Genomic DNA, 20,092 nt, shown 5'->3' with positions numbered 1-20,092 from the left:
GCTGAAACCGTTTTCACGGATGCAGGCGCTTTGGCAGCCCTGCGGTCTTGACGTCTATCTGCGCGCCGACAGCGGAAGGACCCCGTCCTCCTGCATCCGCTTTAGGCTCCGCCCCGGACGCGGCGCGCCGATCGCAGAAGAGGCACATGTCCTACTGAATGGAGCTGGTCGCAGGTTGTTACGAGCAGGTCCTTTTTGGATTCTCTGTACACCCGGAGCCCAACGCGAGCGGCGACCACCAGGTAAAAGCCGGGGCGCCGAGGGACTCCGGGGGGCGTGGGCGGGGAAGGTCAGGTCTTAGTTCCTGCACGGCCGAGGTAAACACTAAGCTAGAGGTGAACACACCGTCTGATTTCTTAGGGATTAATTGACGGATCAAACTCAGGAGACTTCAGTATAGGTTAGCAGTCAGCCGTGGGCAAACTACGGCCCGTTTGAAATGAATAAAACTTAAAAAAAAAAAAGACCGTACCCTTTTATGTAATGATGTTTACTTTGAATTTATATTAGTTCACACAAACACTCCATCCATGCTTTTGTTCCGGCCCTCCGGTCCAGTTTAAGAACCCATCGTGGCCCTCGAGTCAAAAAGTTTGCCCACCCCTGTTAGCTTTTTAAAACATGGAGTCGGCATTTCATAAAACGAGATACTGTCCGTTTTTGTAGATTTTTTTTTTTTTTTACCACGGTACACAAAGCAGGCATTTCTGCGAACGAGCAAATGAGTCGCAGATGATGGATTTAAGGGTCGCTTTCATAAATTGACAGCCAGTTTAGGTGTTCCCTCTTTCACTGAATTTCTGTCCTGGAGTTTTACAAAATATTAGAGCTGGATCAGGATGATACTACGTCATTATTACTGGATCTGTGCTGTGGGGCCATTGCTTGCAGTGAAGGTGCAAAGAAGCCCAGGGTATGGATCCTGCGCCAGAGACCTTCCCGACAGAAGTGGAGAGGACTGGGAGACAAATGTATGGAGGGAAATTACAACAAAATACAAGTATTTTACTAGATGTATGAATAAAAAGTTAAGTAAATTGCCAGTAGTCAAACAGGTAATTGGGATATATTCCCAGGAGTAAAAAGATCTTTTAGTCCAGCACTGTTTTCCCCCCAATCACTCCTCTAAGTATCTCTTCAAAACCTGTCTCATTGAGTGTTTTTTTTTTAAATCTTTACTGTTGAAAGTATTACCTGTGTCGTTCTCTTCCCCCTTTGACCTCTCCTAGCCTGTCCCGCCCCCCACCCCAGGCCTTCACCACCCGATTGTCTATGTCCATGTACACACAAGTTCTTGGTTGATCTCTTTCCACCCACCGGTATCCGCCTTCCCTCTGAGATTCCATAGTCTGTTCCATGCTTCTGTGCCTCTGAATCTATTTTCTTCATCAGTTAGATTCCATATATGAGTGAGATCATGTGATACTTGTCTTTCTCTGGTTTATTTGCTTAGCATAATGCTCTCTAGGTCCCTCCATGCTGTCTCAAAGGGTAAGAGATCCTTCTTTTTTTCAGCTGCATAGTATTCCATGGCTTTAATGTACCACAGCTTTTTTATCCACTCATCTACTGATGGGCACTTAGGCTGTTTCCAGATCTTCGCTATGGTAAATTGTGCTGCTATGAACATAGGGGTGCATATATCCTTTCTGATCGGAGTTTCTGGTTTTTTAGGATATTGTTCTAGAAGTGGGATCACTGGGTCAAATGGCAGTTCCAAATTTAATTTTTTGAGGAAACTACATACTGTTTTCCACAGCGGCTGCACCAGTCTGCATTCCCACCAGCAGTGTCCTAGGGTTCCCTTTTCTCCACATCCTCACCAGCACTTGCATTTGTTGATCTGTTGTTGATGGTAGCCATTCAGACAGGTGTGAGGTGATAGCTCATTGTCATTTTAATTTTTATTTCTCTGATGATCAGTAACTTTGAGCATTTTTTCCATGTCTCTTGGCTGTCTGTATGTCCACTTTGGAGAAGTGTCTAGGTCCTTTGCCCATTTTTTAATTGGATTCTTTGTCTTCCTTTTGTTAAATTGTATGAGTTCCATATATATTTTGGATATTAACCCTGTATCAGATGTATCATTGTCAATTATCATCTTCCATACAGTGGGCTTTCTTCATTTTGTTGATGGTTTCTTTTGCTGTGCAGAAGCTTTTTATTTTGATGTAGTCCCATTTGTTTATTTTCTCCTTAGTTTCCTTTGCCCTAGGACAGTGGTCGGCAAACCGTGGCTTGCGAGCCACATGCAGCTCTTTGGCCTCTTGAGTGTGGCTCTCCCACAAAATGCCACATGCGGGCGCACGTACAGTGCGATTGAAACTTAGTGGCCCATGCGCAGAAGTCGTTTTTCGGCCTGGGAGAGTCTATTTTGAAGAAGTGGCCTTAGAAGAAGTGGGGGGTGTCGGTCGATGGGAGACGCAGCACAGGCGGGGATACGCAGCGCGGGGGAGGCGCACACGTTTGATTCGTGCACGAGTTGAGTGAGCCAGTCAGTCAGCAGTCTCATTGTGCAGTGGTTAGTGCTAGTCGCGTCCGCAAATCGCACGCGGGTGACAAAAGTACCTACTCGAAGCATAAAGTTACCTGTATTTTTCCAACCAGCTGCAAATCTTATAGGTATTCTTGTCATCAATTTAAGAATTGTAATTATTTTGTGTTGGTGGCTTTATTATTATAAAATGAGGACGTTTTTAGCAAAGGCCAGCTTAGGAGTACCCTAGTTAACAACAATGTACCTACCTATATAGTTTAAGTTTAAAAAATTTGGCTCTCAAAAGAAATTTCAATCATTGTACTGTTGATATTTGGCTCCATTGACTAATGAGTTTGCCAACCGCTGCCCTAGGAGATGTATTGGTAATCATGGAGTGTTTCTTAATGGAGAAGTCAAGGTGTCAGTCTTGAATTAACCAGAAAATTAGAAGTATGTGACTTGACTAATTACTTTTGTTTACTTTGTTTTCTATTCTGGTTATTAATCTGCCTTGTGTGACATATTTTGAATGTTTAAAGATGGTGCTACTGATTATGTTCTCTTTGTAATAATATTGCTTACCATGTTCCAGACACATGTAGGCTCACAGCAGTCCTCTGAGGCAGATACAGTTATACCCATGTTACAGATGAGGAACCTGACATTGAGATGACGAAGTGACTTGCTCAAGGTCACACAGGTAGCCTGGGACTTAAATCCCCAGCTGCCTCTGACACTTGAAGCTCTTAACCATTACCCAATACTGCTTCTACACCGACACAGACAATAACATTTCTTCTGTAATACGGACTGACAAAGGTTATTCTTTGATTTATGGCCACAGTAGCCTCCCCAGGAATGTGTGTCTTTACTCACAAGAGCCTCCCTGGTTTTTTAGTGATGGAAGGACTATCACTGTAGTTACTTAAGATTTAATTTGCAATAACACATTAAAAATATATTGAAAGAAATTTGGTGGGTTTCTGTTCCTTCCTTGGTTTGTTTTAGTAATACTTCTTGATAAGTCTTCTTTAATTTGAAAAGTGTGTGTGCATATATTTGCACTCAACCAATCACACTTATCCAATCCAAAAGTTATTACCTGTCAGTAAGTGTAGAGTTCTTGAAGTCTCATCATTGGTCAATCTCTAGCGCTTATTTTAGTACTAATGGAAACATACTATTAATCCTTTTTGTTTTTTCTTTATAAGACTTGTGATTATAGTTATCTCCGTGCAACATTTTATTAGTTTGTTTCTCCCACAGGAATGGCAGCTCCATTAGAAAAAGGACTTTCATTTCTTGTGTTCACTGCTATATATCAACTGTCTAAAATGATGCCTGGCACATAGTAACTTAGTTTTGAAGTGAATAAATTCAAATCAAAATTGAACATTTGGATGAATGAACAGTATTTACTTAAATACATGTAAATTTAATAAGGAGTTAAGGATTTGGCTGGGAACTTAAAGTCCCTGTAGCCCAGTCTTCATAGCTGCTTTGGAATCAGGAAACAGTCCTACCTTCTTATTTTATCTTCCTTATCCAATTATCAGGTTCTTTGTTTTAATCTACATATCATTGCATAGTTTTTTTCTCCACTTGTAAGATCTGTTGGTAGTTTTCAAGGGTTGTGGAACCACTTACCAGTTTCTAGAGAACTGTGATGAGATTGTGACATTGATCGATCGTGTGTATGTTTTACTCTTCAGCAGAAATGGACTCCTGTGGCTGACTTCACGCACCATGCCCACACGGCCTCTTTGTCAGCGGTGGCTGCAAATAGTCGTTTTGTAGTCACTGGGAGCAAAGATGAAACAATTCATATTTATGACATGAAAAAGAAGATCGACCATGGGGCTCTAGTGCATCACAATGGTAAGAAATTAGATCCTTCAAGATAATAATGTTGAGGTATTATTACTTTACAGTTTGGCTTTAGTTGCATAATTCATTAAGCAGATTCTGTGCTAGGAAATACAGAAATGAAAAAAAATGTGGTTCTTTGTCCTTAGGTTGTTCACAGTCGGTGTTGAGAGACAGAAGGGAAGCGTTTAACTCATTTCTGGCGGGGGTTGGGGTGAAGGGAAGGAAGAAATGAATTTTCACTGAAAACTTCCTTAAAAGAGGAATATCAGTTGTTAGCCAGGTGAAGTTTGCAAAGAGGGAGGGCATTGCTGGCAGAACACGCACATGAGGAGCACAGGCGGCGGCAGCATATTGATAGCTAGCTTTACTGAAGGGGTAGCATGCACCCAGCAGTGGGCCACGTAGGTACAGTCCTATTTTCAGTTTATAGAAGAGAAAACCTTGTTTCAGAGATGTTACCTGACTTGCCCAAGGTCACAGTACAGTGGAACTAGAAGTTGAACCTGGTTCTAGAGCCCATGTTTTTAATCACTAGTGTGCATGGGAAGCTGCAAGCAGGTCAGTATTACAAGAAGGATAAAATGAAGGTTGGGGTGGCTGGAGAGGAGTGATCTCGGTTTGAGGAAAGTGCTGACAGTTTGGATATGAAAGAGGTCCTGACTAAGAACAAGCAAAAGCACTGATGAGAGCTGCCCAGTTGAATTCTGAGGCTGTGATTTGGTAACATCGCTGCAGGAAGCTACAGGCATTTCTGTAGAGCAAGGCAAGTTACTTGGTTTGTGCAACAGAAGGACTGAGTTACAGGGGAATTGATTTTGGTGAAAGGATAGTTTAGGTTTCCAGCTTAAGGAAAATGGGTTGTTACGGGTCTGCAGATCTCTGAACTAAGAAAGCAGGCGGAGTGTGAGTGATGGAAGGGCTGGAAAGACGTGAGTTGTGGTCAGAGAATAGTCTTAGAGTTCAAGAGTTCTGATGTGGAGCAGCTCTAGGTGGCAGCAGTGTGCAGGCTGTGGGTGTGAGGGACTCAAATACAGAGAAGGCAAAGGTCGCTGGACTTGAAGTCATGGTTGGGCTTTCCACACAGATGGTGCAGTTGCCCAGGAGAGTGGCAAGATTGAGCAATAGAAAGACTGAACAGGTCATTTATTTTCTCAGTATTGAACTAATGTTAGATTATATTCTATTTTCATTGCGTCTTCCCAGAAGACAAAGAATGATGGGTTCAACATGTGTTCAAGAAAAGGAAATGGAAAGGAAGAACTCAAATGAGTAGAATCAGCTGATATGTACTTAGTTTAAGGAAACTCAGCCAAGGAAGTTGGTTTCCTGCAGTTAAGATAGGTACCCTTTTTCCTATCCTGTCTTCATATATTTTAGAAGTTCCGCCCAAGCATTGGTATCTAGTAGTAAGTTTGGAGTGACCAATGTCTGTGTTAAATTAGGTAGGCCTTAGCTACTTTGACAAGTATCTTTTCAACAGAAGCTAGGCTTTGAGTCATTTTGACAAGTATTTCTTTTCCTCTCTGTCTTCTAAATCCAGGTTATATAAGGAAGGCTTCTCTCTTTCTAAGGCTTGGAAGAAGTAATTTAAACAAAACTTGTCTGTCCAAACCCATCGGTACAGGTGTTCAACAATAAGAAAAGGACTTCCTTAGGAGTTTGGATGGGGGTGGGAGGTGACTAAAGTAGGGCCCCTCCTTTCCTATTTTCCTCACAGAAATTCTGGTTTTCTACCAGTTGATAATAAGTTCTTTACCAGGGAGCAGAAGGAGTAGAAGATAAGGGAAAGCAGAAATATCCAGAATAATAAATAGGATAATAGAGAAACAGGAAAACACCGGCAAAAGATAGCTAAAGCCTCCCACTGTGAGAAGGTGGTGTGTGAGCCCGTTACAGTCTGAGAGCGGGAAGGTGGAGTGGTGGTACAGCATTATTCCTCAGAGACTTTGGGCTCTTTCCATCTACAGGGCAACGTAAAGGGTTGGCCAGGAGGTGTGCAGATGAACAGTGGCCCAGGGTTCACATTCTTAGTCCATAAGTGACAAGGCAGTAATATTTAGGCTTGTGGCCATATGGTGTCTGTTACCATTACTCAACTCTGCCGTTGTAGCACCAGAGCAGCCAGAGGTGTCTTGTAGCAGAATGAGTAAGACTGTGTTCCAGTACACCTGCATTTACTCCAGCTCCTCCGGCCAGATTTGAGCTGCTGACCCCTGAGCTATAGGGTAAAAGGTGGCTGACACAAGCTTCAAAGGATAGGAAATTTTACTTGAGGGTAAATGTATAATGGCATGGACTGCTTTGGGGAGCTAGAGGAATGTTGGGTTATTCCATCAATTCACCTCCTTCAGCCTTTTGATTTTGAACTATGGGAGGAGATAGAGGGCATAGTGGAGGAGTGTAACATTTAAGTTCTTATGACAATGAATGAGAACTGTATAGAAGTCAGTTCAGAAACAGCTCTGCAATGATAATAGGATTGTGGATGATTGGGTAGCTGATAGTTTAGCAAGTAGAAGTCATATGCTGTGTATCTCAGCTTGTTCCCCCAGGTTAGCTGTTAGCTGGTTAGTTTTGTTTGACTCCTCAAATACCGTTACCAGCTATCTTCTAAATTTATGATTATGGGAATGTAGAGCAAAAAAGTGAACTGGTCCGTTCAAATCTATACCTACAACTAGAAAAACTCTGCTGAAAATATTTGCATAGGCTTGAACCTATTATATTAAAAAGTTAATTTTTCCACAAGTCGTTATGGTTTAATTCAGTAATACTTCCATTGGATGTTTTCTTACCACAATACGGCCTTCAAACCAGAAGTGGATTTGCATTCAAAATATTAATTTTCAATATTAATTTTGCCTATTTTGTTTTTCCACAGGCACAATAACTTGCCTGAAATTCCACGGCAACAGGCACTTAATTAGTGGGGCAGAAGATGGACTCATTTGTGTCTGGGATGCAAAGAAATGGGAGTGCCTGAAGTCGATTAAGGCGCACAAGTGAGTCCTGCCCTTTCTGGTTGGTGGTCTCCAGGCGCTAGTCAAGCTGGGGGCTAACTCTTGGTTTCCTTTTAGAGGACATGTGACCTTTCTTTCTATTCACCCATCTGGCAAGTTGGCCCTGTCTGTGGGGACAGATAAGACATTAAGGTAAGTCACTAATGCCCAAGAGCATCTCTACTTAGTTGTGGTCTTTGCTGTCCAAGTACAACAGGAACCCAAAAAATACTGTGATATAAGGAAAGGTTGAAAGCTAGTGAACCTTTTCATAATGGGAGGGAAAAGTGACAAGTTCTATATTCAAACATATACATTACCTTTCAGTCATTATAGGCTGAAGTGAAGAGGAGCGTGGTCCTGAAAAGAAATGTTTTAGGAGGTGAAACCTTTTGAAAATATATTAAAGGGATGTAGGAATATCCTTTGCTATAGGAAAAATGGCCATTCTTCGGAATAGCCATGTATTTAGTAAATTTTCATTTGAGTAAGTCTTCATTATGCTTACCTTTATATTTAGTAAAAGTTAGTGATCGTGCCATAGTGAGCTTCTTGTTTTACAGAACATGGAATCTTGTGGAAGGAAGATCAGCATTCATAAAAAATATAAAACAGAGTGAGTATTTTTGCTTGGAATGTGAATACACACACATTAGTCTTTGCCTGCTCAATGGTGGTTACCTCTGGGAGCAAATGCTTTGGATTACTTGCTTTCTTCATTTTATTTATTTTAAATATTTTTTTTATTATTGATTTCAGAGAGGAAGGGAGAGGGAGAAAGAGATAGAAACATCAATTGCTGAGAGAGAATCATGGATCGGCTGCCTCCTGCATGCCCCCTACTGGGGATCAAGCCTGCAAGCTGGGCATGTGCCCTTGACTGGAATCGATCCTGGGATCCTTCAGTCTGTAGGCCGATGCCCTATCCACTAAGCCAAACCGGCTAGGGCTGCTTTCTTCATTTTAGATTGAGAATCCTGTTGCTCTACCACCTACCAGCTCTCTAACCTTTAATGATTCTTTGAACTGAGCTTATTGTCTAAACCTGAACCCCCAAAATATGTATCATGTTAGTTGTGATGTGAAAATGTGCATTATAAATATTTGCTACTTTTATTATTACTCTGTCATTTTATTTTTTGCTTAGGAAATGAACAGGTTTTGTTTTTTAACTTACAGATGCTCATATCGTGGAATGGTCCCCAAGAGGAGAGAAATATGTAGTTGTCATACTGAATAAAATAGATGTCTATCATCTTGACACAGCAGCTGTTAGTGGTACCATCACAAACGAAAAGAGAGTATCTTCTGTTACGTTTCTTTCAGTAAGTAATCAGAAATCAGTGGTGGATGTTTAGTGTGTATGTGATGGTCTGAATTGTTTGATATTCTAGATATTATTCTTTTTCTCTCAGGAATCTGTCCTTGCAGTAGCTGGAGATGAAGAAGTTGTAAGGTTTTTTGACACTGATTCATTAATGTGCCTCTGTGAATTTAAAGCTCATGAAAACAGGTATTTTTTTAACCAGTTTATTGTGTGTATGTGTACAGCCTCAACAAATATTATATGCAGTAGTTTCATAAAGCGGCATATATGTTTTATGAACAATTGCAGAGATAGATGTATCTGCATATATATATGACATCCAGAGCCTGAGAGTATGATGGAAGTGTCTTCGTGGCCTTAGTAAATGCAAAAGTGATAAAATTGTTAGGGTCGCCGAAGGAGGGACGCACGAGGCCAAAGTGATAAGGGATTATAAATTTATTAGCAGATGGGCTGAGCCCCAAAATGGCACCAGCCCCCAAAGACGGTGAGTCAGATGGTTTCAAGGACTCTAGGCGGGCTTCTTCTGGGCACAGAATTCTCTGTGCAAGTGTGGCTTCTGGGAAACTCCAGAAGGGAGAGATAATGGTCTTAGCAAGTGGAATGTGGTCTGAGCAAGTGGAATGTCCATTGAGAAGTCCCAGGGGAGGGGGTATCAATTCAATTATTTGATCAGACCTAATAGTTGTCATCAGGACTAGTCACTCGCACAAGATACTTTTCTAATAATTTCATTAGTCTTGGTGCCTGAAATCAACCATATTTGAACAGGAAAAAATAATTAAACAATCTTGAGCTTTGCCCCTGATCACTCTTATCTTTTTACTTTATTCCCCTTGTCCACATCTTCCTTCTTTATACCCGACTTGTTTTTCCTGCAGAAGAAATACTGGGCATTATAGACTTCTGTTTTGTGTCAGTCTCTTACCTCACACTGCTCACTGTATTTCTAGGGGTAGAGTCTCAGAGTAAATAGTTAAGTGACTTTGCTCTTACTCTTGGGGCCTGAAATCAACCGTGTTTCCACTGTTAGCTACTGGAGGTGGGATCCAAACCCGGTTCTATCTGACTCTGCCCCTGCTTTTCCCATTATAATTTTGAAAAAGGTGATAATGTAAAGAGTTATACTTTAAATGCTTCATTTGCATGTTCTACATCTTAAGTAAGTCTTAGTTCTTACCGTATTTTCAAAGTAATAGTTAGGTTTTAAGAAACCTCTCTTTGTAAATATAGTACTCAGAATACTGCAATCACTATACAGACCTAGTTAACATGATCAGGAAAGGGGGAGTGGGACCTAGGGATGAAAAAGGAACTATTTCTTTTTAGTATATATTTATTGACTTCAGAGTGGAAGGGAGAGGGAGAGAGAGATAGAAACATCAACGATGAGAGAGAATCATTGATCGGCTGTCTCCTGCACACCCCACACTGGGGATCGAGCCCGCAACCCAGGCATGTGCCCCCGACCGGAACTGAACCCTGGACCCTTCAGTCCACAGGCCGATGCTCTATCCACGGAACCAAACCAGCTAGGGCAGGAACTGTTTTTAAAAAGAGGAGAGAACTGCTGTCACCCTGGCTCTGAGCGGGGGAAAGAGCCTGATGTATTTCAGGAACAGATAGAAGGCCAATGTTATTAGGTCAGAGTGAGCCAAATGGTACACGGCATTGGAGGATGTTAGGAAGAGTTTGAATTTCTATTAAATGCCTTTGTAGATTTTGTTGTGTTGATTTCTTACTAGAGGCCCGGTGCACAAAAATTTGTGCACGCGGGGGGAGGGGAAGGGTCCCTCAGCCCGGCCTGTGCCCTCTCGCAGTCTGGGACCCCTCGGGAGATAATGACCTGCTGGCTTAGGCCTGCTCCCGGGTGGCAGAGGGCAGGCCTAATCCCTAGGTGCAGCCCCTGGTCGGGCTCAGAGCAGGGCCGATTGGGGAGTTGGGGCACCGCCCCTGTCATGCACAGAGCAGGGCGGATTGGGAGGTTGCGATGCCACCCTCAGTCACGCTCAGGGTATGGCCGATTGGGGGGTTGGGGCACCGCCCCCTGTCACACTCAAGGCAGGGTCGATGGGGAGGTTATGGCGCGACCCCCTGTCACGCACAGAGCAGGGCCAATCAGGGGGTTGGGGCGCTGCCCCCTGTCACGCAGAGAGCAGGGCCGATCAGGGGATTGGGGAGCTCCTCCCTGTCACACACAGAGCAGGGTCGATCAGGGGGTTGGGGAGCTCCCCCCTGTCACGCACAGAGCAGGGTCAATCAGGGGGTTGGGGAGCTCCCCCCTGTCACGCACAGAGCAGGGCCCATCAGGGGGTTGAGGAGCTTCCCCCTGTCACTCACAGAGTAGGGCCGATAGGGGAGTTGGGGCACCGCCCCCTGTCACACACAGAGCAGGGCCGATCAGGGGGTTGGGGCGCCGCCCTCTATCACCCACAGAGCAGGGCCGATCAGGGGGTTGGGGCGCCGCCACTCTCATACTCAGGGCAAGGCCGATGGGGAGGTTATGGCTCTACCCTGTCACACACAGAGCAGGGCCCGTGGGGGGGCCGGGGGGTTGGGGCGCCACACCCTGTCAACACAGATCCGCAGGGCGATCAAGGGGGTTGGGGAGCTTTCCCCTATCAGGCACAGAGCAGGGCCGATCAGGGCATTGGGGCACCTTCCCCTGTCAGGAACAGAGCAGGGCCGATAGGGAGGTTGTGGCCCCGCCCCCTGTCACACACAGAGCCGCAGGGCGATCAGGGGGTTTGGGCGCTGCCCCCTGTCACGCTGATCCCGGTGCTGGGAAGCCTCCCGGCTCCGCTGATCCTGGTGCTGGGAGGCCTCGTGGCTCCGCTGATCCCGGTGCTGGGAGGCATATTACCCTTTTACTATATAGGATAGAGGCCTGGTGCATGGGTGGGGCCGGCTGGTTTGCCCTGAAGGGTGTCCTGGATCAGGGTGGGGGTCCCCACTGGGGTGCCTGGCCAGCCTGGATGAGGGGATGATGGCTGTTTGCAGCTGGTCACACACCCTTCAGGGTGGGGGTCCCCACTGGGGTGCCTGGCCAGTCTGGGTGAGGGGCTGAGGGCTGTTTTCAGGCTGGGACTGAAGCTCCCAACTGCTCCTTTTTTTCTTTTTTTTTTTATTCTGGGCCAGCTTTACCCTGGCTCCAGCTCTGAGGCCTCAGCTCCTGAAAGCAGGTATCTGGTTTGTTTGGGTTCTATAATCAAAACTCTGTATCAACTCCAGCTCTGAGATCCCAGCTCACTGAAAGCTGGTTTCTGGGATTTTGTTTAGCTTCTATATTTGTAACTATGTTTCAAACTGCAGGCTCAGAGGCCGGCAAGGCAGGCGGGGAACGTTAGAATCCTCCGTCACTGAAGCAAGCAAGCCTCATGTTAGTTTCAAGCTGCCTGGCTGCCGGCCGCCATCTTGGCTGGCAGTTAATTTGCATATTGCCCTGATTAGCCAATGGGAAGGGTAGCGGTCATACACTAATTACCATGTTTCTCTTGTATTAGATAGGATTATGGAAACATTTAAAGGCAGATAAACCAGTGTAAGGAAGCAGCCCCTATAGACTGACCATCCAGCTTCAGCAGTTGTCAATTTATGATCAGTTTGGCTTCTTAAATATCCCCAACAACTTCCTCCTTTCCTGTGTTATTTTATTTATTTTTTATTTTTTTATATATATTTTATTGATTTTTTACAGAGAAGAAGGGAGAGAGATAAGAGAGTTAGAAACATCGATGAGAGAAACATCGATCAGCCGCTTCCTGCACACCTCCTGCTGGGGATGTGCCCGCAACCAAGGTACATGCCCTTGACCGGAATCGAACCTGGTACCTTTCGGTCTGCAGGCCAATGCTCTATTCACTGAGCCAAACCGGTTACGGCTCCTGTGTTATTTTAATGCAGATCCTAGCTTTGTAGAATTTTAAGCCTGGGAATAACATGATTTGATTTCATTTTTAAAAATTGTTAGGGGCGCCTGGCCAGTGGTGCTCAGTGGTTGAGTGTTGACCTATGAACCAGGTCATGATTCGATTCCTGGTCAGCACATGCCTGGGTTGTGGGCTTGGTCCGCTGTGGTGGGCGTGTAGGAGGCAGCCGATCAATGATTTGCATCACTGATGTTTCTGTCTCCCTCTCCATTCCTCTCTCAAATCAATAAAAATATGTTTTAAAAAAAAATGTTAGGGGGCAAAAATGAAAGCAGAGAGGCCAACTAGGCTACTTCATAATTCAGGAAAAAATGATAGTACCTTTTATTAATAGGGGAATTGTATGTTTTAATTAGCTGGGCAGTTGTGAAGTACCTGAGGCCACCAGAGGAATCCCTCCTGATTTGGCAAATTAGACGAGGGGTGGTGGCACTGGAATGACAGGAATGGATATACAGGAGGAAGTCTTGATTCATCTTTTTGTCTCACTTTTCTCTCTATACTGAATGTGTAGTTTCTTGAGAAGAGGGGCTTTAATATCTTTATCTCCTTTGTGATAACCTGATTAAAGTTATTTTTTCAACTTTTCTTTTTTATTTGATATTTAGAGAGCAAGGGGGAGAGAGAGAAAGAGAGAGAAACATCACTGGTTGCCGCCTGCACATGCCTTGACCATAAATCGAACCTCCACCTTTTGGTGTATGGGATGATGTTCCAAGTAACTGAGCCACACCAGCCATGGCTTTTCAACTTTTTAAAGATATGGTTAACAGTCAGTTTTGTCTTAGAATTTAGACCCTGAAAAATGACTCACCGACTCATGGGAATTGAAGTATAGTTCTTGAAAAATCGAGAGCCTGTGTGCATAGAAGCTTATAACAGTATCGCACTATTTGAAGAAAGGATCATTTATGGTGTTAATGTTTCTATTCTAGGGTAAAAGACATGTTCAGTTTTGAAATCCTGGAGCATCATGTTATTGTTACAGCATCAAGTGATGGTTTCATCAAAATGTGGAAGCTTGCACAGGATAAGGTCAGTGCACACTATAAATGCACTTTAATGCAAGTCTTACTGTCAGTGTTGCCTGGCATTAAATGAGATAGAATTTTTCCTTAAGGGTCATAGAGATCTTTAAGTGAGCTTTCTAAATCTCTTCCAGGCGTGGGTGATATTCATGGTTTTAAAGTTAGGGTTCCACAGAGCTGCCTCGGGGAGGGCACTGGTGAGTCTGAGCTGACAGGATCCCAGAACTCCTGCTTTTTCAAAGAAGTGCTGCTTTCCTCTTTTTTGTATATTGATTTTTCTTTGTAAAATTTTATTAGATGAAATACTGCTTTTACTGGGGGGGTGGGGGGGGTAGGAAATTCCTGATTAATGATGGAACCAACCAACAGTAGTTTTTTTTAATATATTTTTTATTGTTTTCAGAAAGGAAGGGAGAGAGAGAAAGAGATAGAAACATCAATGATGAGAGAGAATCATTGATCGGCTGCCTCCCGCACACCCCCCCACTGGGGATCGAGCTCACAGCCAGGCATGTGTCCTTGACCAGAATTGAACCTGAAACCCTTCAGTCCACAGATTGCTGATCTATCCACTGAGCCAAACCAGCTAGGGCCCAATAGTAGTTTTGAATCAGATACTTGGAAAATTAAATTCCCTTCAATGGTCTCCCTCTCATAGACAGTCTTGGTTTATTATTCTGTGAATATGGCCTTTTAAGTGCCTACTTGGTACAAAGTTATTTGTTAAAACCTAGAAATGAACAAGACATGGTCCTGGCCCATTCCTCAGTGAACTTACAGTTTCTGAGTAGTCACAGTTGGCTCTGGGAAGACATAGTCAAGCCAGTCATGAATCCAGATAATAGATTCCTTCTAAACAACATATTTTATTCTCAAGAAAATACAATGTTTTAAGTTAAGGAGTTGATTATGGAAAAAGAAAATTAATTATTTAAAATTCCCCTATGTTACGAATTTTTCTTGCTTGTTTCAGAAAGTTCCCCCATCTTTACTTTGTGAAGTAAATACTAACGCCAGGCTGACGTGCCTTGGAGTGTGGCTAGACAGCGTGACAGACACGAAAGAAAGCCTCCCTCCCGCTGCAGAGCCTTCTGCTGGTAAGTGAAATTATTCATTTTTTTAAAAATGGATAATCTGTTACCTTTGAATGGTTGAAGTGAAGGAGATCCAGATAACTTCACTTTATTGTCAGCCTGTGATTTTTCTGAAAGGGGCTAAACAATCTTAAATGCACTGTCTCTTGTGTTTTAGTAAGTAAAGAACAACCCAAAGGCAGCAAAAAGGAATCGGGTGATGCGGTGCAGGAAGAAGCAAGGAAGTCAAAACCTAACACGAAGAAACGTGGTTTAACTGGTGTCAGTGAGAAGCCAACCAAAGGAAGTGGCCCGGTGGCAGCCAAGAAGAGGAAAGTGGGAGAAATCTTGGAAAAGAAGAGAAAAAAGAAGAAAATAAGAGTAATGCAGTGAATCCCAAGTTTCTCCTGAGAGAAAAACTTTTTAGATGGACTCGTTCTTTTCATATGTACCTAATCCCTCCCCTCCCCCCTTCTTGTAAAAACTAGGAATTTCCTCTTTGGAGAAAATGTACAGCTCTAAAAAAAAATCACTAGAACTCAGTTTTTTGTTGTTGTTTTTTAAAGAGTGCCAAACCATTTTCATAGGAAATATATATCATGATATATATTATGTTAATGTGGAATATAATTTTTACTTTTGTGCAAAGCAAATAAAGATCTTTCTCAAAATACTGTAGTTTAAAAGAACACAAAATCTTGAACACATTCTTTACCAGAGATAAGAGAGTTGTTTCTTAGATTGCTCACTTAAATTGGGGGAGATTACTAGATATTTTGAAGATACATTAATAGGGAATCTCTATGTTTTAATTAGCAGGGCAGTTGTGAAACACCAGAGGAATCCCTCCTGATTTGGCAAATTAAGATATCAGACACTTGGACCCTGGAAATGCCATTCCATAGGAGGAAATCATCTAGGAAATGAGCCAGTTGGGTGTCTGACATTTCAGTCTACCTCTGTTAACTTATTTTAGGCCTATAAACAGGAATATAGATTAGGTTTTTTGTTTTTAAGACTTTAAGAGCAGTTTTAGGGTTATTCTTTTGAGGAAGGTACAGATATTTGCCAATACCCCTGCCTACACACATGCATAGCCCCCACCATTATCAGCGTATATTTTTACCAAGGATTTATCTATGTAGACACATCATAATCAAGTTTTAACTTGGGGATCACTCTTGGTGTACATTCTGTGGGCTTAGACAAATATATAATAGCATATCAAAATTTACAAAGTATTTCACTGCCCTAAAACAACTGTTCTGCCTAGTCATCTATCACCTCTGATAATCATTGATATTTTATGTCTCTATAGTTTTGCCTTTTCCATATGTCATAGTTAGAATCATACAGTATTGTAGCCTTTTCAGATTGGCTTCTTCCATCTATATATATCCTATCTAATAAAAGAGAAACATGGTAATTGGCGTACGACCGCTACCCTTCCCATTGGCTAATCAGCAAGATATGCAAATTAACTGCCAGCCAAGATGGCGGCCGGCAGCCAGGCAGCTTGAAACTAACATGAGGCAGAAACCAAGATGGCGGCATAGGTTAACGCCGGAGATTGCTGCCTCGAACAACCACTTCAAAAAACAACTAAAAGATGGAACGACATCATCCAGAACCACAGGAAGGCTGGCTGAGTGGAAATTCTACAACTAGGAGGAAAGAGGATATCATACCCAGACTCAGAGGAGGCGCAGTGCTGAAGTGAAATACTAAGGTGTGGAGTGCACGTGGAGCGGGCTGGAGGCGGAGGGCGCGGTTGTTGTTTTCAATCAGGAGGGAGTTTCAGACTCTGAGCTCCAGATCCGGGTGAGTGTCTAGGGACCCAGACTCAAACGGTAGAAGCGGGATTGTCTGGCTTCGGTCGGAACTCGAAGGCAGCTTTCTCTCCGAGGTATGCAGCGATTGCTGGGACTCTGTGAGGCAGAGCCTCTAGGGACGGAACTGAGAGCAGCCATAACTGCTCGCTCCACCCTGTAGATCCCCAGGGACCCGCCCCACCAAAGCCCTGCGCAGTGCCATTTGATGGATAGCCTCAGGCAAACGCTAGATTAGCACCGCCCTAGAGATCCAGCACAGAAGCTCTCCCACTGCAGACACAGCAGACTCTCATAGCCAGTTAGCCTGGAGGTCAAATTACCCCTGGTATTGCCAACAACAATCAAGGCTTAACTACAACAAGACTGCGCACAAAGACCACTAGGGGGTGCACCAAGAAAGCATAAAAAATGCGGAGACAAACAGGACAAAACTGTCAATGGAGGATATTGAGTTCAGAACCACACTTTTAAGGTCTCTTAAGAACTGTCTAGAAGCCGCCAATAAAGTTACTGAGATCCTCAAGAAATCTAATGAGACCGTCGATGTTATGATAAAGAACCAACTAGAAATTAAGCATACACGGACTGAAATAATGAATACTATACAGACTCCCAACATCAGACCAGAGGGGCGCAAGAATCAAGGCAAAGATTTGAAATGCGAAGAAGCAAAAAACACCCAACCAGAAAAGCAAAATGAAAAAAGAATCCGAAAATACGAAGATAGTGTAAGGAGCCTCTGGGACAGCTTCAAGCGTTCCAACATCCGAATTATAGGGGTGCCAGAAGATGAGAGAGAGGAAGATATTGAAAACCTATTTGAAGAAATAATGACAGAAACCTTCCCCCACCTGGTGAAATAAATAGACTTACAGGTCCAGGAAGCGCAGAGAACCCCAAACAAAAGGAATCCAAAGAGGACCACACCAAGACACATCATAATTAAAATGCCAAGAGCAAAAGACAAAGAGAGAATCTTAAAAGCAGCAAGAGAAAGAAGCTCAGTTACCTACAAGGGAGTACCCATACGACCGTCAGCTGATTTCTCAACAGAAACTTTGCAGGCCAGAAGGGAATGGCAAGAAATATTCAAAGTGATGAATACCAAGAACCTACAACCAAGATTACTTTATCCAGCAAAGCTATCATTCAGAACTGAAGGTCAGATAAAGAGCTTCACAGATAAGGAAAAGCTAAAGGAGTTCATCAACACCAAACCAGTATTATATGAAATGCTGAAAGGTATCCTTTAAGAAGAAGAAGAAGAAGAAGAAAAAGGTAAAGATACAAATTATGAACAAATATGCATCTATCAACAAGTGAATCTAAGAATCAAGTGAATAAATAATCTGATGAACAGAATGAACTGGTGATTATAATAGAATCGGACATAGAAAGGGAATGGACTGACTATTCTTGGGGGGGAAAGGGGAGTGGGAGACGCAGGAAGAGACTGGACAAAAATCGTGCACCTATGGATGAAGACAGTGGGTGGGGAGTGAGGGCGGAGGGTGGGGCGGGAACTGGGAGGAGGGGAGTTATGGGGGGAAAAAAGAGGAACAAATGTAATAATCTGCACAATAAAGATTTAATTAAAAAAATAATAAAAAAGAAACTAACATGAGGCTTGCTTGCTTCAGTGACGGAGGAAACCAACGTTTCCCGCCTGCCTTGCCGGCCTCTGAGCCTGCAGTTTAAAAAACATTGTAACAAATATAGAAGCTAAACAAAACCCCAGAAACCTGCTTTCAGCGAGCCCGGGATCTCAGAGCTGGAATTGATACAGAGTTTCGATTATAGAACCTAAACAAACCAGATACCTGCTTTCAGGAGTGGAGGCCTAAGAGCTGGAGCCTCAGAGCTAAAGCTGGCTCAGAATAAAAAAGAAAAAAAGGAGCAGTTGGGAGCTTCAGTCCCAGCCTGAAAACAGCCCTCAGCCCCTCACCCAGACTGGCCGGGCACCCCAGTGGGGACCCCCACCCTGATCCAGGACACCCTTCAGGGCAAACCAGCCAGCCCCACCCGTGCACCAGGCCTCTATCCTATATAGTAAAAGGGTAATATGCCTCCCAGCACCGGGATCAGCGGAGCTGAGAGGCCTCCCAGCACCGGGATCAGCGTGACAGGGGGCAGCGCCCAAACCCCCTGATCACCCTGCGGCTCTGTGTGTGACAGGGGGCGGGCCACAACCTCCCTATCGGCCCTGCTCTGTTCGTGACAGGGGAAGGCCCCCAACCCCCTGAACAGCCCTGCTCTGTGCCTGATAGGGGGGAGCTCCCCAACCCCCTGATCGCCCTGCGGCTCTGTGTGTGACAGGGTGTGGCACCTCAACCCCCTGATCAGCCCTGCTCTGTGTGTGACAGGGTGTGGCGCCCCAACCCCCCGCCCCCCCCACGGGCCCTGCTCTGTGTGTGACGGGGTAGAGCCATAACCTCCCCATCGGCCCTGCCCTGAGTGTGACAGTGGCGGTGCCCCAACCCCCTGATCTGTCCTGCTCTGTGCGTGACAGGGGGGAGCTCCCCAACCCCCTGATCGACCCTGCTCTGTGCATGACAGGGGGCGGCGCCCCAACCCCCTGATTGGCCCTGCTCTGTGCGTGACAGGGGGTCGCGCCACAACCTCCCCATCGACCCTGCCTTGAGTGTGACAGGGGGCGGTGCCCCAACCCCCCAATCGGCCATACCCTGAGCGTGACTGAGGGTGGCATCGCAACCTCCCAATCCACCCTGCTCTGTGCATGACAGGGGGCGGGCGCCCCAACTCCCCAATCGGCCCTGCTCTGAGCCTGACCAGGGGCTGCACCTAGGGATTAGGCCTGCCCTCTGCCACCCGGGAGCAGGGCTAAGCCAGCAGGTCGTTATCTCCCAAGGGGTCCCAGACTGCGAGAGGGCACAGGCCGGGCTGAGGGGCCCCCTCTACCCCCCGAGTGCACAAATTTTTGTGCACCGGGCCTCTAGTAATATATATAAAAGCATAAGTGACCATTTGATTGGTCGCTATGTCGTGCACTGACCACCAGGGGGCAGACACTCAATGCAGGAGTTGCCCCCTGGTGGGCAGTGCGCTCCCAAGTGGGGAGTGCAGCTCAGCTGACTGGTGGACACCAGACACTGGGCTCACAGCTGGCGAGAGCTGCTGCAGGTGGCACAAGCCTCTCCCACGGACACTCCCCCGCACGCCCCTCTTCCATCCAGACCAGGAGCAGGACAGACATCTGGCTGGACTGGGCGTGAGCCCACGGACACTTCTCGGTCATAGGTGTGCCAGTATCGCCCTAGGACGGCTGTGCAGAGACTGCAACAGAGGGGCAGCAGGTGTGCAGAGATGGCAGCGAGCCTACCCAGTGATAGTGGCAGCGGGAGCCGAAGGGGCATGGCACCTGGGCTCAGGCTCCTCCTTGGCCACCTGCCGCTTCGCGTACTACTATATCCCTCTGGGGATGTTGGACTGCTGGTTTTGGCCCAATCCCTGCAGGACACACTGAGGGACCCCACCAGTGCAAGAATCTGCACCAGGCCTCTAGTTTAGTAATGTGCATGTAAGCTTCCTCCATATA

General features: G+C 45.0%; 1 protein-coding gene across 7 annotated transcripts; it reads left to right on the top strand.

The window, feature by feature from the left end:
* The first annotated feature begins 85 nt into the window (after nucleotides 1-85).
* PAK1IP1 (PAK1 interacting protein 1) lies at nucleotides 86-15,375 on the top strand. 7 transcript variants are annotated; one of them, XM_036350057.1, is made up of 11 exons: nucleotides 86-242; nucleotides 4,195-4,357; nucleotides 7,230-7,350; nucleotides 7,426-7,500; nucleotides 7,911-7,963; nucleotides 8,527-8,672; nucleotides 8,742-8,860; nucleotides 11,830-11,856; nucleotides 13,539-13,638; nucleotides 14,605-14,728; nucleotides 14,883-15,375. In XM_036350057.1, exons 1-11 carry the CDS (start codon nucleotides 159-161, stop codon nucleotides 15,095-15,097), a joined length of 1,227 nt encoding a protein of 408 aa, XP_036205950.1. In that variant the 5' UTR covers nucleotides 86-158; the 3' UTR covers nucleotides 15,098-15,375. The 7 variants fall into 7 exon arrangements, with proteins under 7 accessions (XP_036205950.1, XP_036205951.1, XP_036205949.1 ...); XM_036350058.1 differs by having other exon boundaries at nucleotides 87-242; nucleotides 4,192-4,357; nucleotides 8,763-8,860; XM_036350056.1 differs by having other exon boundaries at nucleotides 87-242; nucleotides 4,192-4,357.
* The last annotated feature ends 4,717 nt before the right edge of the window (nucleotides 15,376-20,092 follow it).

This window comes from Myotis myotis, unplaced genomic scaffold (genome assembly GCF_014108235.1).
Source record: "Myotis myotis isolate mMyoMyo1 unplaced genomic scaffold, mMyoMyo1.p scaffold_m19_p_2, whole genome shotgun sequence".
In the NCBI taxonomy this organism is placed as follows: Eukaryota; Metazoa; Chordata; class Mammalia; order Chiroptera; family Vespertilionidae; genus Myotis; species Myotis myotis.
The sequence above is the reverse complement of the archived record's forward strand: the minus strand, read 5'-3'. Positions and strand labels throughout refer to the sequence as shown.